Source organism: Diospyros lotus, chromosome 9 (assembly GCF_014633365.1).
Source record: "Diospyros lotus cultivar Yz01 chromosome 9, ASM1463336v1, whole genome shotgun sequence".
Classification (NCBI taxonomy): domain Eukaryota; kingdom Viridiplantae; phylum Streptophyta; class Magnoliopsida; order Ericales; family Ebenaceae; genus Diospyros; species Diospyros lotus.
In genome coordinates this window covers 14,413,846-14,430,709 of record NC_068346.1, presented here as the reverse complement: position 1 = coordinate 14,430,709, position 16,864 = coordinate 14,413,846, and the positions used below count along the sequence as shown (strand labels likewise).

The window sequence follows — 16,864 nt, the reverse complement described above, 5'->3', positions numbered from 1 at the left end:
GTCCGTAGCCGATATGTTGCCACTGTGCCTTGAGGCCATTCAGGAGGAAAGACATCAACCCATAAAGTCCCTTTGTGGAAAGTTCTGGTTGCGAGGAGAGATACACAGTCCTAGGCGCCCTAGTACAGTAGAAGGGGTAAGTACTAGTAGACCTGCACAGAGGAAAAATAATTTCTCACAACTCTATCGAAGTGGTTTTGTGAAGTGCCTACTTTCGTAATCATAACGTTTTAACGAAGCGGTTAGGCGAAATGCCTACTTTTGCTGTGATAAGATTTTGTTGAAGCGATTTGGTAAGATGCCTACTTCCACTTTGATAAGGTTTTGTTAAAGCGGTTTGACGGAATGCCCACTTCCTCTGTGATAAGATTTTGTCAAAGTAGTTCAGTGAAGTGCCTATTTCCCCTATGATAAGGTTTTGTCAAAACGATTTGGCAGGATGCCTACTTTCTCTGTGATAAGGTTTCATCGAAGCAGTTCAACGAGATGTCTACTTCCTCTATGATAAAGTTTTTTCGAAGTGGTTTGTCCTCAATCAATTCCACATAAAGAAAGACATTCCTCACATCCAGTTGAATTGCATTTGCCAATCTTGATTGATTGGCATAGGTACAAGCACACAAACAAAGCTAAGACTAGCAACAAAAGTCTAAAAAAAGTTAATACTTAGGGTTTGAATGTATCTTTTGGCAACCAATCGTGCTTTATACCTTTCATTAGAACCATTAAGATAATAATTAATAGTCAAAACTCATTTGCATGCAAATAGATGACCCATCAAGTAATGGTACCAAGTCCCATGTACCTTTGTAAGAAGTGCTGACATCTTTTCCTCCATAACCATACACTAAGTTGGGCTTTGAATAACCTTGTGTAATCTCTAGGAATAGAGACAAGAGGACAAAGACAAAGAAAAAAGATGAAAAGAGGGATCAAGGTGAACAAAGGAGACAACATTAGCAATAGAATGTTAAGTACAGGAACGTTTAGCTTTGAAGAGAAATGGATAGATTAGTAGAATCACCAACATAACAAAATAGAGTAAGAGGTGGCTCTAGAGTAAGAGGGATTGGAAAAGAGCTACACCTAATGTAAACTTGCAAAATGTGGGGAGATGGAATGGATGAATTCATATGACTAGGAAAATGGAGAGATTGTTTGTCAGTGGAAACCATAAAAATGGGTTAGACTAAAAAAAATGACATCGGCAAAAACAAATCACTTTTGAGTTATGGGATCATAACACTTATACCATTTTTGAGTTTAAGAATACCCTAAGAACCTACAATGGATATCTTTAAGAGAAATTTTATCTAAACCAATCTTAAAAAGATGAACAAAGCACACACATCCAAAAATACAAGTAAGAGGAAATATAGGAGAATTGGGAAAAGAACATTTAAAAGGAATTTCATCTCCAAGAATAGAAGAGAGCATCCTATTAATAAGAAACCTAGAAGTAAGTACAACATCACCCCAAAAAGATTTAGGCCCATATGCATCTAAAGCATAATGGTGTGGGCAACCTTAAGAAGATGTTAGTTTCACATTTAGCCACACCATTTTGTAGTGGGTTATAAGCATAAGAGACTTGATGAATAATACCATTATAAAAATAAAATTTAGATAAGTCAAGTTTCATATCTTAATACCATTATAAACAAAATTTAGATAAGTCAGATTTCATATCTTCTAAAGTATTTCGAGATCTCAACACATGAATATTAGAAGAAAACTAAGTCTTTATTTCATTGTGAAAGGTTTGAAATATATCAAGAACATATGATCTATCTTTTAACAAGTAAATCCAAGTTATCCTATAATAATCATCCACAAGTGTAAAAAAACACCTATCCCCATTCATATATAAAGGAATAACAACAATCCCCACACATTTGAATGCACTAAATCAAATGGATCAAACTCCAACTTTCTTTAGAAGGAAAAGACACTCTGTGATGTTTTCCTAATTGACACGCATTACAGTTTATTTTAGAAACAAACTCATTAAAAGACATAACGTGCTTTAACTGAGAAAGGGTCGTTGGGTCACCCACCTTGGCTTTAAGGGTGCTCTTGCTCACTTGTAGGACAATGTTCTTTTGCTCTAGCTCTTTCACTTAGGCTCATTGATTCCAAATTTCAATCAAGATTGCTTCTGGTCGCCTCTATAAGCCCAATCCTCCTTGCTTTTGTCCTTCAATTCTACCTCATTTTAGGTCGCCTCTTGCTGGCATCCGCCTCGTGCTTCTCGTACTTGCTAAGTTACAATTGTAAGCCGATAGTTATGAAAGTCACCACCATGCAACTACCTGCTTGTGATTCCACGATGGTCCAAGCCAACACCTTCTTCTTACCCACGCCAATTACGACTTTCCTTGGGTCCATCCCACTGCCTTGGCTTGAGTTCAGTCCCTTATGGAAATTTCATTCCAAGTTCGCAATCAATTCTAACCCAAGCTCGTCGGAATTGACTTGGGTGTTACACATAGTTGACACCCGCGTACATTTGCACCAAGAATCGATTGACCCACTTTGTTGGTTATTAAGAAAGCCGGCTCTGATACCACTTTGTCAAACCTTTGGAGTAGGGCTGGCCAATTATAGTAATTACACAGAAATGCAAGAATGAGAGAGAGAGAAAAGGGACAACTCGTTTATTCCTTCAATGATCTCTCTAATTTGTCATAGATCTCTTTTAAAGAGCCTCTAGTCACATCACAACCAACTAACTACTCTAGTAGCCTTGAGAACAATTTATACAAGAGTTAGTCATTTTTGTCTAACCTCTAAAGTTCTTCAATTAGCCCTAACAATTTACACACAGTTGATCCCGCCCCCCCCCCCCCCCCCCCCCTTCCCCCCAATTACAGTCATTTTCTCTAATTACAATGATATCCCTAGAGTCATGACAATCACCTATTCAATGTATGTATACCTAACTACAGGATGAAATATAGGAAGTTATATAGGTATCACATGTCATTATATATAACAGTTTCAGCCTTGATCAGGCTACGTCCTCAAAGAATTAAACCACACTTTAATTACCTTAATTAAATTCCCAAATCCCAAAAGGGGTAAAGTCTAGATCAGCTGGGCGGCTCTTGCATCTGGAAAACCATTCTTAGCTGGGAGAAGAAAGGATTGGCAGTGATTTGGAGATTGATAGAGAAGAGCAGGAGGAGGGATTGAACTTCTTGAACCAGCAGTCTCTGAATCATAGACAAAATAAAGTAACATTGTATTCAGGGGCGGAGCCAAAAAAAAATTTCAGTGAGGGTGAAATTTATTAAAGAAAAAAATAAAAAATAATATAATAATATAAATATCCTAAAAATTAACCTAATTTATTCAATACCTTACAATAGTTTTTTTGCAATGTTTTATATTTTGATAACGTTGTATAATAAATTCATTATCAATATTCAAAAATATCTCTTTCTCAACATAAACAATCAACCTATCATTTATCCACTAATCTCCCATTCAATTGTGCAATATTGAATTATCTAATTTTTGTCCGTTCAAATGATCTATATGAAAAATTATGATCTAGAGGCTGACACAGATCTTTTTGCATATATGCTCTCCCGACTTGATCTCGAATATTAATATTGTAATCTAAAATTGAAATTCTTTGTTTAGGATCGATGGGAATTTGTATAACATCAAAATTAATACTATTTGTTTTTTCCTTATCAACATCTTTTACAATTGACATTTTCGTTTTAAAAATGACTCTTTCAAAATTAATGGCAGCCCCTGCTCCCAACATTCATTGACAATAAAACTAAAAGAAATTAACTTATGAATGTACACTACATGGGTGTGAGGAGATTCTAGCAAGTTCCATACAACTGAAAAGAAATCAACCATCCAAAACAAAAGTAAGAAACCAATCATCAACCACTTTCTCGTTACAATCACCATGACTCAAATCAGTAGATTTTTGTTATTGTTCAAAAACATTTAATCAACAAGAATTTTTCGAGAATAACATTTATTTGAATGCTACATCTTCTTGTTTGATTTCTAACCAATTAAGTTAAGAGGTAAATTCTTGATTATTTGTTGAGTTGGCAGATTTCAAAGTTAAGAGTTTTATGAATTTTTTATAAATTAAAATTGTTTTATCAAAAATTATTTTTAATCTTTTTCTCTCTCCTCTGGAATACTTCATTCAGAACCTTTACTTTTTTGGATAAATAAATTTTTTTGAAATTATTCCCAAACAGATTTGACCTTAGAATATCAAGATTACCTCAAAAGCACATCTCTGACTATGACTCGAGGCAGCAGCGAGCCGCTACGAGCGAGAGCTAGTGCGAGAGAGAGGGAGAAGGATAGAGTGGGTGGGCGGCGGGCAAGCGAGAGAGGAACTGATTGAGGGTGAGGGAGGGTTTCAATTTCAAATATCCAATTTCTAGCGAGCTTGAGTGCATGCCAAACTCAATGGCGGGCCAAGGCCCAGTGAGGGCCATGGCTCTCACTAGGCCTACATTGGCTCCGCCCCCTGACTGTATTCCATATCAATTATGGTTGCAAACCTATTTATGGACCTAATTATGCAAGAGACAAGCGTATAAAAGAGATAAAGAGATGCAACAAAATTTTAATTCTAATTTGATTTGAAATTTAGAGAAGTTGTCCTAACGATAATGGAGAAGATAATCTTTTATTTTGGAACGTATAATTATCTTGACACACGGGTTTCGGCCATACATAGCTCTTATTTTGAGACAAGGGAATATATATATTTTAGCCCGTGAACTAATTGCATGGTGCAAAATAAATATATTTGAGAGCCTCCAAGCCCTCTCAAAATGTATTCCTCCATCCCCAACCTAGCCATTCAACATTTATGTTGGTTTTCTTTTTCTTTTCTTTTTTTTCCATTCTACTTTGAGAAGTTTGAGCCCCTCAACTCAATAAAAAATAAAAATAAAAGAAATATAAAAATGTTATCTTACCCTTTTAAGAGTCTAAGACTGCATTCTTTTTATTATTTTCAAGTCATTTTTAGTTTTCGATTTTCTAAAATAATGAAAACGTGTTCTCTTTACTGTCTTTAAAAAAAAACTCAAAACAACAAAATATTGTTTTGAGTGTTTTTATCTAAAACAAATTGTAAACTCAAAACACATTTATTTATTTATTCATATTTTATTATTATAATGGAAAAAAAATATTACAAAATTCATTAACTTTAAAATGTATATATTTTTTTAATAATATATTAACATTAAATATTTCTAATTTACTGAATAATCAAATTTATTGAATAAAATATCATTAAAAAATTATTTTTAAAATTTCAAAGATAACGTATTTTCTAATTTTTTATTTTAAGAAATAATTTTTTAAAATGAAAAAGAGAACATGTTTTCAATTTTTTAAAAATAGACTATTAAAATAGAAAAATAAAAATAAATTTAAAACTAAAAACTAAAAATTAAAAAATAAATAGAGCGCCATCCTAAGTTTTTCAAAAACTAAAGATTTAGGTTATGTTTATTTCATATGGAAGAGAAATGGAACCAGGCAAATCTTATTCCCTTTCTATATTGTTTGATTTTAAAATTGAAATGAAAATTAAAAAGATGGTAGAAAGATAATTGAATGAGTAAACTGTACAGGAGTAAATCATTAGGGCATATATTTGCCTTGTACAATAATACAAGGCAAATATATATATCTAGCAAGTTGAAAGGGAAATAAGAAATAATAGAAATTGAACTCTAGTGAGCTAGTTGTGCTTCTATTGTCCAAGTTTGTTCCTCTCTTCAATGTCCGTACTTAGAAAAAATAAAATAAAATTGAAACTAAGACCTAAACAGCAAATATATATATATCAATGTCCGTACATTTAATTTCTTATACATGATAGTCTCGCTTCCCTACCTAAGATTAATTTATCACAGCCAATAAAGTTACGTCTTGGATAAAAATACCCTTTGTGTAACTACAAACTTATAGTTGTTTAGGTGTGGGCGGTAAATTCAGGTTATTTGTGTTGAGAAAATTGGGTAATTTTTTTCAAAATCAAAAATAAGAAAAATAATATTCGATAAAAATTATTAAATATAAAAATAAATAGAATACTAAAAAATTAACGAGGTTCGATCAATATGGCTTATGTTGGACACCACCAAAACTTTTACTAATATCAAAGAGAGATACAAAAGGAGAAGTGTGCAATAAATACAAACTATGTTTTACAAAGGGGGATAGGTGCTTAAATAATGCTAAAGGGGACCTCCCTCCCACAGCCCAGCCGATCTGAGATATGTGAGGGAGTCAAAAGTCAATAATTTGGATAAATTTATTAGGCGGATTTAGTAGTGAAGCCTGCGGCAGCTTACAATAAAATTTATATTTATAATATAAATTTTATGATTTTTTTAGTAATAGTTCAATCTAAATTTAGTCTAACTCATCCATAATTTTGCCCGGTCCACCTGCTTGGATCCGCCCCTGTTTGTTATCATAACAAAAGGTATTACCACTACTTATTGTACTAAACAAAGGATAGAATAATCCTAAATAATACTTGTATATACCAAGCAAAATATAATAATATATAATTTCATCACTATTTTGTCACAGCATTAACTTTACCCCATCACTAATTTGTTCTGAGCCAAACAACCCGAAAGAGTTCAAGCCCTCTACCTTTGTCACTATACCATCGCTTTATTAGTCCATTTCCTAACGTTTGGAACGGAAATTTCTACAAGAAAGAAAATAAATACTTTTATGTCAATAAAATAATTTATTTTTCTTAGTCAAAAAAAATCCTAGTTCCAAAATAGTCGTTTTCCTTCTCTTCTACTCATATTATTTTATACTTATAGCCTTTTTTCTTCTTTTATTTGAAATTAACTAGCTAGCCAAACATTTCTTAATATTTAAAGACTTCGAATAGTCAACCATCATGTATATAGAAAGACTTTTTATTAATTACCAATTAATAACTCAAATAGAGCAAATTATATTCGAAAGATTCCTTTGTTGACCGGGAGTCAATTATTATTGTTTCCGCTGCTGGGTGGACGAAATGACAGCCAATTATTATGTAATACAAACATTTAATTTGCTGCATTAATTAAGTTTTTTTTTAGGTATAATGTTTGTTAGAATGAATAAAATAAAAATTTATTAATATAATTTATTTATATAATTTAAAATAAGTTATTTGAAGAGAGAGAAATGGTTAATTTACCTTAAAAATTTAAGAAAAGAAGTTACATAACTTTTTTTTTAAAAAAAATTAACAAATATAATAAAAAATATTTTTATCCGAGATAGTTTTGATATTTCACTTATTTTTATTTATATCTTAATTAATAAATGTTATTTTAATAAATATAAAATATATTATTTATGTAACTACGAATTAAATGTTCAAGAAAACACTGCCCGCAGACAACTAATTAAGCAATTAAGAAGAGATCGATGAAGAAAGGGCGTGAAGAAATGATCAATAATTGAACCCTTATCATCTTTTGCTCTCAATTCTTTATGGTGAGGTTATTTTAAAGAGAAGAAGCAACTAATTATATATATATCGTCAATGGAAAAGAGAATTAAAATAGATATAATTCTATTTCATCGGCTGCCAATTGTGACTTTTGCCAAATGTTTCTGCATGACCATAAAGAGTCAGGTCAGCCAAATTGATATAATTTATATGAACAAAGTCGTTTTTTATTTAAGTAAACTCAAATTTTTTTCACTGAGAAAAAAAAAAAAGAAATGTTTTTTCCTCCTTCCATGCACCGTCTATGTTGGCGACATTAAAAATAGCAAAGGATTGGAAGGAACCATGGGATTTGAAGATGATCTCTGTATATCCATGGATGGAGGGAAAAGCAATGAGATTATTTAAGTAAACATTGGGATTCGAAGATGCGTGCACACACACACACACACACACACACATATATATATATTAATATTCAATCCCACGGTTGCAGTTTTGATTTCAGAAAAGCATTTTATCCGACCAATTTAGATTTTTACACATATTTGAAATATGAATAGTATCCAACCAATCGATTTCAAATAACAGATATATATGCATTGATGTGTTATTGGATGTTGTTTGTCGCTTTATTACGTACATATTCTTTTGAGTGGAATTAGAGTTTTGTTTTTAGTTATGGATGGGTATTGCTATATTTTGCTACATCTTTGGGCAGCAGTCCCAAAAATCATTTCTTTGTAAAGCAAGTGGTTATCTGCTCTCTTTAATATAATTTTACTTGGAAAGAAAGAAAGACGAAATATGAATAATATCCAATCTGTAGTTTTCTTTTTGTTTACTTCTTTTAGGCTTATTTCAAATATGAATATTATCAAACCCTTTTTTTTTTCTTTTAGGCAGATTTTGAAATAGAAATAATATCCAAGTGGTTGCAATTTAAGATAAGGACATTTTGGTGAATATTTTATGTGGCAAGAGAGAATCATACTCAACTTGCAATTAGAATAATTGCATCACTCTATTAACAAATGAGCAACGACCTAAATGTAACGCAATTTTAAAACTGTTATTACTAAATCCATTCAGGACAGATTTCTATTCAAAATTCAGGTAAATATATATATATATATATATTATCATTGAATGGATGTATATCATGCAAGGAATTGTGACCATTGTATGTTTCGTTAAACCAATAATTTCTTAATTGAAAGTCAACATAAAGCATGGATCAAGATGCCTTGTGGTGGTCTAATATTTATCATTGAGATATGGGCTAAAACATTAAAGAAGAAAGACTCCAGATGTTGTCTACATTGCAAGTCAAGCTAATTTATTCACCCTTTTCATGCTGCATTTTCCCTTTATAAAAAGGCTTTTCCCGGAAAACCAAATGCACACACCACCATTAACCATTTTGCTCTATCGATCATTCTGCATCTTTCTATATACTGGTGTTCTCTCCACCCTTATTCTGTCCGAGAAGCTCCTTAACTAATGGATCCTGCAACTGTAAATGAGCAGATGGCCCCGAATGAAAAGGAACTCATGAAACAAATCCTGGCAACCCACAAGCCAGATGGCAAGGAATTTGAATTACAACCTCTTCTTGATGTCGTAGAGGATACAATTCGGCATGCCAAAGTATGATTTCCTTATTAATTTACTGTATATGTGAAATTATTCGTTGTCTTTTCATATTATACAGTTCGTCTCACAATATTAAGTATATAGTGATGAAACGTAATTATATTAATTAGCTTCTTTCACTATCATCTAATGTTAAAATTTTATCTCATCATTTTCCTTCTTAAAAGATACGTCAAAAAGACATAGAGTCTAAAATTTGCTACATTGTATGGATTTTTAGTATCAATATAATTTTGAAAATTTAATTGATATTCTGAATATTGTGTCACGGATACCAACTTTGTTGAAATTCTTTACAAATTAAAGTGGTTGACTAAGCTTTACGGTTTACGCAGGCTTGGTTGAGGGGAAAAGATAACAAGGTCTCCACAGTTGATCTCAATTACCAGCTTGATGATTTGCTTTATGACGCAATTAAAATGGTTTCTTGTGAGGTATGTCATTGTTTTATCTTTCTGTGTTTTGTTTTTTTGTGAGTGAACAATACGAGAAAAGCCCGTAATATGGCAGAAACACCAATCTACAAGGCCATTATAGAGAGGCGACCAAAAAAAAAAAAAGAAAAGAGGCTACAATATAAGAATTTGCATACAAACCCTAATCGCACATAGCAGCCCAATAACAGTAACAAAATAAGGGCGGACAAAAGATAGCACAATGATAACCTTTTAGATCGTATATTCTTATGCTAGCAGCATTTTCGTTTGTCTACAATTGATCTAGGCTTGTGATTGTGAATTATGACAGTTCTCTTGCAACTGTTCGGGGGATCCAGACATAATTGAACTTCTTGGATTATTGGAAAGCTACTCATGGGAAGCCAAGGCAGCGATAATCTTGGCCGGATTTGCCGCCAACTTGGGCTTATACTGCTTGGTTGCGCAGCTTTATGATGAAAGACACCCTTTTGCCAAATCTCTGGCACTCCTCCAACTACCACCAAATATCCTGAAGCAATCCTCTTTGAAACGGAAGTTTGAGGAACTGCTGGAAATTTTTGAGGTCGTCCTTGGCCTTATCAAGGACACTGTTATGGCCAAGATCAAATCTCAGTCTGTTTATGAAAACTACTTGGTGAAAGTTGTGAGTTTGATCACTCAGAGTATTGTGGCTTGTGCATCAGAAATGTTGAACACAGTGGCCAAGGGAATTGAGTATGTTTCTCTATTATATATATATGGGGCAAAATTAATTCATTTCATAGCCTTTATAGCTAAGGAAAACATGTTTAAAAATTTTAAAATTGTGCTGTCTTTTATTAGGTATGAAGCAACAGAATCGGAGGCCAGAAAACTTTCTGGCCTAGCCAAAAGGATAAAGAAGATGCGCATCCACCTGAAGGAGGACATCCAGGAATGGACACGACAACATGGTAACCCCACTTACCTGGTATCATTAACAAATTGATCAATAATAATAGAACAGTAATTGGCCCAACAGTGAGGAATAATATTCTTCTGGCAGATTTTTTTTTTTGGTTTAGTTTTGTAAGAAGATCTTTTGTATAGAATATTGAGTTCATCATGGGAACTAACAACGATGAATGATCAACTGTAGACGAGATTGCCATCAGAGAAAGTTTTGAGAAAGTCAAGAAGCGACTCAAGGAAACAACATTCGAGAACAGTATCGATTTCCTCAGTGTTATTGTTTCTTCCAAGGACAATCAGTTGGCACTCTACGATCCTTCTGCCAAGACAGAGGTTTGCTCAAAGATATATATATATATATATGTAATATGATTGTTTTCCAGTTAAGCTAATTAATTATTGCAGCACATAACCCTGAATACACACACACACATATATATATATATACATTCTATTAAACAAGTAATTAACTACGTACTAGATCTGATATTCAAAGCCTCGTCAAGTTTTTGATTTTGGATAATATCTTTTATATAGTTTTACTTTCAAAGAAAGTATTTGTGAACAATCTTTTACTTTCATGTCATAATAGATTTGAGAGCAATATTATGATTACACCAAATATTATCTTCATTTAAGAATTACTTGAAAAAAACAAAACTAAAGGGCAAACGTACGACCTCTTGAAGCTGAATCTTTATTTAAAATCTTTGATATACATACAGGGTGGAGAACAACAACATCCATGGCTATCAAATGGGTGTGAATGCTCCATGTGCAGAAAAGAAAGGACAAAGCTGAGTGACAAACATGTGATGCTATACATTTCAAACCTAGAGGACCTCTCCGAAGACGAATATTCCCATCTTTGTGACAAGTATAAGAGGAAATCGACTGAGTATGAGATCGTGTGGATTCCTATCGTGGATGAATCAAGCTCATGGAATGCAGAAATGAAAAAGAAATTCAAGAAAATACGAGATTCAATGCCATGGCTGTCCATTAGCGACCCTTCCAAGCTCGACAAAGCCATCATCAAGTACATCAAGAAGGTTTGGAAGTTCCAGGAAAAGTCGAGGCTTGTGGTGCTAGATCCGAAAGGAAAGGTCAAGAAATCTGGTGACGTTGATCTATTCTGGATTTGGGAAAATTCAGCTTTCAAATCTGAATCTGATAGTATGGAGGAAGAAGACGAGGAGATTTGGAAATTGACCACCATTCAGCTGTTGCGGGATACCCTGGGATCACAAGTCGATGACTGGGTATGCCTAGCTATGCATGCTCTCTCTCTCTCTCACTCTCTCTCTCTCTCGCTCTCAGTTGAAAGTGATATTTTATCTCATCATATTGGGCATTTTAAAGAGAGTAATAAATACTTCTTATTATTATTTAAAACGTAATAACATTATAGAAAAGTCCTATAATAATAATAAAATGAACAGTACTTGTTGATAAATGGGAGCTGGCTTCTGGTATTTTCAGGTTAAGGAGGAAAAGTACATTTTCTTGTTCGGAGGGGAGGACAAAGACTGGATTAAGAGATTCATAGCGGCTGTACGAGCGGTTGTAAATGCCACTAAAATAAACTATGAGATGTCGTACGTGGGAAAGAGCGCGATGAAATGGGGAAGACACCAAGAAGTTGAAAGCAATATTCCGGCCAAAGTGTACCGATTCACTGAAAAGAAGCACATGTCGGCATTCTGGGCTACCCTGCAAAGCTTATGGCAGACTAAGATGGAAACTGGCAAGTCCATTGTAGAAGAAACCACAATGAAGGACATCGTGACATTTCTGGGCTTTGATGCAGCTGGAGAAGGATGGGCTGCGGTGTGTCGCGGTTCCCGCCGCACCATGGCCAAACTTCAGGGCGCACCCATTGTAGAGATGTTGGAAACTTATGCCATCGAGACCAAAAAGGCAGATATGGGGAAACAAGTGGTTGATTTAGTAGATGAACTCGTCCAGAAGATTCGGGAGAATAAGGCCAGCGAAAGTGATCACAAGTGCTATAGCCTGACCCTTCCGGCGACCAAAGGGACCACCCTTTTGAGAGCAGAATGCATTTATTGTCACAAGACTATGAAGGCCTCCATTACGTATCGTTGCTGCAACGACGAGTAATAATAGGCCTTTCCCTGAGCTGAGCTACAACTCCTCATTTGCTGGTGCTTAATTCCCTATATATGTTACTTTTGTTGCTTGTTAAGTTTGTTTTGTTGGTTGTAATGTACGATTGTCTGGCTCTGGCATGTCCTTCAATAATAAAGGGGTTGTTGATTCTGCTTGCGGTCCATGTCCTAGAGAAGCATCCAACCCCATCTTAAAGGACAATGATGTAGCATGTACCCTTTTCATCGTGATTAATTTACTTCCCTCCTTCTATTAACTTCAGAATGATTAGGTTGGATTAATACATCATCATTAAAACACTAGGATAGCAAATATATATAGGATAGATTATTTGTTTCATTACTATTTTATCACATGTTTAACTTTTTACCATCGTTATTTAATTTGAATAGACTGCTAGGAAATGGTGATTTAGTCAAGGTTTGGAATCATCCTTGTGTTCCATCTTTAATTAACTTTAAACTCTAGATTAAGATTTCAAGTCCCACCATTAATGAACTAGATGTCAATGATCTCATATCTCATACAATAAGAATATGTTCCAATGGAGAAAAGATCATGAATTTAAAATGATAATGCTGATGAGCCTCAAGTCTCGATTTCTAATATTGTGAATTTCAATTACGTGTTTCAGTTCATCTATGACTAGATCTCCATTTGTATAATTTAACTTATCTAAAAACAAAACAAAACAAAAAGGAAAAAAAATTGAATTTAGGACATTTCTCTAAAAATATTAAAATAAATAATCCAAAACTAAAACCAAATTTCAATCCCACCCCCCCCCCCCCCAACGGAAGGCATAAATTCATTTGTTCGGATAGTTAATTGAGGCAAAGCTTGTGGCAATCAAATACGTATCCCGAAGGAGCTTTGATGCTGTTTGGCCCCGGCCGGGTTAGAGATTAGTTCTTTCTTCAATGAATTTTCTTTCAAAAGAAAGTTATTGCTTTAGTGGCCTGAATTAATGATTTGAACCCTCTTTCCTCTCTATTATTCTTCTTGCTTTCAGAAATCAGAATACTCTTCATACATTGGATTACGGTCCTTAATTATGCGGTCCCTCAACGCTAATATTCTTAATTTCGATAGAAAAGATAAATCACATGTGAAGACTTTATCTAACTGCGCAAGATAAGAAATCGAATCACGATCTACTAATACAAATCTCAACTTATCATGATTCAACCACTTAACTCATATCCTGAGAACACATAATACGCATCTTTGATCCACTCATTTGATGTCATTTGAACACTAATTATTAGAATATTATACTTGTATAGCATTTCTAGATATTAATAAAAATTGTACATGAAAGACACATTTCTTGACTATTCAAACTCTACATATCTATAAATATAAATACCTTATCAGTATTTTCATTTATAAATTTGTATTATCAATAAATTATTCACTAGTTGCCCTTTTATCTTTCTTCCTCTTCTCTCTTTTATGATCTCTCTCTTGTTATGACCAGTGAAGTATCAAAATAATTCTGAGACATCGTTTCGATGTATTAGAAAACGTTTCCTATTACGAAACTATTTATAGCTATTTTTTTTAAAAAAATACTCGTTTCTCCATTTTTGTTTCTTTTGATCCCTTAGGGTATGACCACTCAAAAGGGGGTGAATTGAGTGATTAAAATTTTTCTTAATTTTAATAAATATTATAAATTAATAATTTTATTGAAAAATATATATTTGATTAATATAATAATTTTATTTGAGATTAATAATAAATGTAAATCACAAGATATAACAAAAATAAATACAATGAGGCACAATATAATTTATAGTGGTCCGGTGTCTTCACATACACCTAGTCCACTCTCCCAAGATCTAATTACCCTTGGGGTTCCATTAAAATAATTTCACCAAGGTTTAAACACTACCTCACCTTAAAAACTAAATACACACCTAGATTATAATTGGTTATAGGTAACCACTATACCAAGGTTTTCTCTCTAACTTATCTTAAAAACTAGATTCACCTAAATTTTAACGGATCTAGGAAATCTATACAATTCTCAATAATAATTTAAATGTTTGCAAATAATTTGTCCACACTTGGACACAAATAAACAATTAAGAACAAATTATACAAGGTAATAATATTTAAATAAATAAATAAATTTGTAATCTCAAATGGTGAAATTCAGATTTATTGTAGAAGACTTGAAAAAAATTTTTCCTCTTGTCTTGTGACTCTTCGGTGGATAAATAATGAATCTTTGAGAACTTTAAAATACTTGAAAATTAGCTTGAGAGCTTTTGGGAGATTTGGATGTGAAATATGTGCAATGGATACTTAAAAAATGAGTCTAGGAATATTTATAAGCATTTTAGCCACTAAAGAAAAGATTAATATGAAGTTTGAAATTCAAAAAATATTTAGACTTTCTCAAACAATAAGAAAATTTCTCACATTTAATTCAAAATAAATTTACTTTTTGCATGAGAAATCAAGATTTAAAAATTCAATTATAAGCTTTTGAGACATAAATGATTAAAACAAGAAAACATGTCTAAAAGCAATCTCTTTTGATTCAAAATAAATTTACTTTTTGCATGAGTAAAAGAAAACATGTTTAAAACCAATTCTATTTAATTTAAAATAAATTTACTTTTTGTATGAGGAAGAAAACATATCTGAAAGTAATTCTCCTTTAATTCAAAATAAATATATTTTTTGCAAAAGTAATAAAAACATTTATCAATAAATGAAAATTCAAACATAAACTTTTGATACATAAATTATTAAAAGAAAGAAACATATTTAAAGATAATCCACCTTTAATTCAAAATAAATTTACTCTTTATACTCACTTTTAATTCAAAATAAATTTATTTTTTAATATGAGAAAGAAATATATTTATATTATAAAAATATTTTTGTTAATCATCAAAACTTAATTAATATGAACAAGTTGACTTAATAGTTTCATACCGAGAACGTTTTCTATTTTCGTTTCCATATAACCTAAGTTAAGACTATCACTACAAGGAAAATCAATTTTAGTGGCGGCAAAATCCAATCACTAAAAACTGAAAATCCGCAATTAAAGGTTTAGTGACGAAATAAAAATTCGTCTCAAAAAATGGCATAACTGAATTTCAGTGACAAGGTTGGACAATTCCGACCTACGACGGGATAGCTTGTCCATTACATATGTTTTTAAATAATAAAAAATAAAAAATAAAATATTAAAATTAATTTTAAAATAAAATAATATAAAAAATATTAAAATTAATGTTAATATTTTAAATAAATAATATTATTTATTAAAATATTTTTTTGAAATTAAAATATGTTTTTAATTTTAAATTTTAAAAAATTAAAATTTAAAATATTTATTAAAATTAAAAATTAATATTTATTAAAATATTTTTTAAAATTAAAATTTTGTTTTAAAATAATAAAAAATAATAAATAAAATATTAAAATTAATTTTAAAATTAAAAATATAAAATAAAAAAATTTAAAACAATAAGAAACTTTTTTAAAAAAATTTAAATAAAATATTAAAAATTAATATTAGAAAGAAAATATTAATATTATCAATGTTTCCATTAAATATAATACAAAATTAACATTAAAAAGAAAATTAATATTAATAAGTAATGAAAATTTCATTTGAAAATTTAATACTTTCAATGTGTACAACATTCAATTACAATCAATTATCATTATTATTCTCATTTACATCTTTCTTATCGTCACTCTCGTCTTGATCGGCTATCGGGTCAGATCCATCCGAAATAGTCGATAATTCAGCATATGTAATAGATTGTTTTGTCAATCATTGTACTATTGTATTTATTTCTAACTGTCATGCCGTCATTTGTTCTTGTCACTGTCATAGTTGTTGATTCTTAACCTAGAATTGAAGCAGTTCTTGGTTAATTGAGTGACTCCGAGTCTCATTTGTTCGAACTCATTTGACATATTTGAAAATTATTAGCTATAGTGATTGGCAGATATAGTTGGATATAGCAGATTAGTTTGAGAGTCCAAGCTGTATATTTGACCATTTTTATTCTGATCACTTCAAAATTCTTTGATCAAATTGACGAAGTGAATACTTGAATACTAAGTTTATTGATTATCTTAAAATTTGTGGAATAATTTCACACTTACTCCTTCTAATACACCTAAGTTGAATGGCCTTCTAATACACCTAAGTTGAATGGTGTGCAGCCTCTCAATTTCTTTGATT

General features: G+C 31.9%; 1 protein-coding gene across 1 annotated transcript; it reads left to right on the top strand.

Moving 5' to 3' along the window:
* The first annotated feature begins 8,881 nt into the window (after positions 1-8,881).
* Positions 8,882-12,898, top strand: LOC127809190 (protein SIEVE ELEMENT OCCLUSION B-like). The gene is made up of 7 exons (XM_052347949.1): positions 8,882-9,133; positions 9,475-9,573; positions 9,887-10,293; positions 10,402-10,511; positions 10,697-10,842; positions 11,235-11,771; positions 11,992-12,898. Exons 1-7 carry the CDS (start codon positions 8,987-8,989, stop codon positions 12,631-12,633), a joined length of 2,088 nt encoding a protein of 695 aa, XP_052203909.1. The 5' UTR covers positions 8,882-8,986; the 3' UTR covers positions 12,634-12,898.
* Positions 12,899-16,864: the final 3,966 nt, after the last annotated feature.

Excerpts from the sequence above, each read along its gene's own strand:
- LOC127809190 (XM_052347949.1), top strand. The coding sequence starts at position 8,987 with ATGGATCCTGCAACTGTAAATGAGCAGATGGCCCCGAATGAAAAGGAA. Across the intron at positions 10,512-10,696 it reads GGAATGGACACGACAACATG|ACGAGATTGCCATCAGAGAA; the intron begins GTAACCCCACTT and ends GATCAACTGTAG. Across the intron at positions 11,772-11,991 it reads GATCACAAGTCGATGACTGG|GTTAAGGAGGAAAAGTACAT; the intron begins GTATGCCTAGCT and ends TGGTATTTTCAG.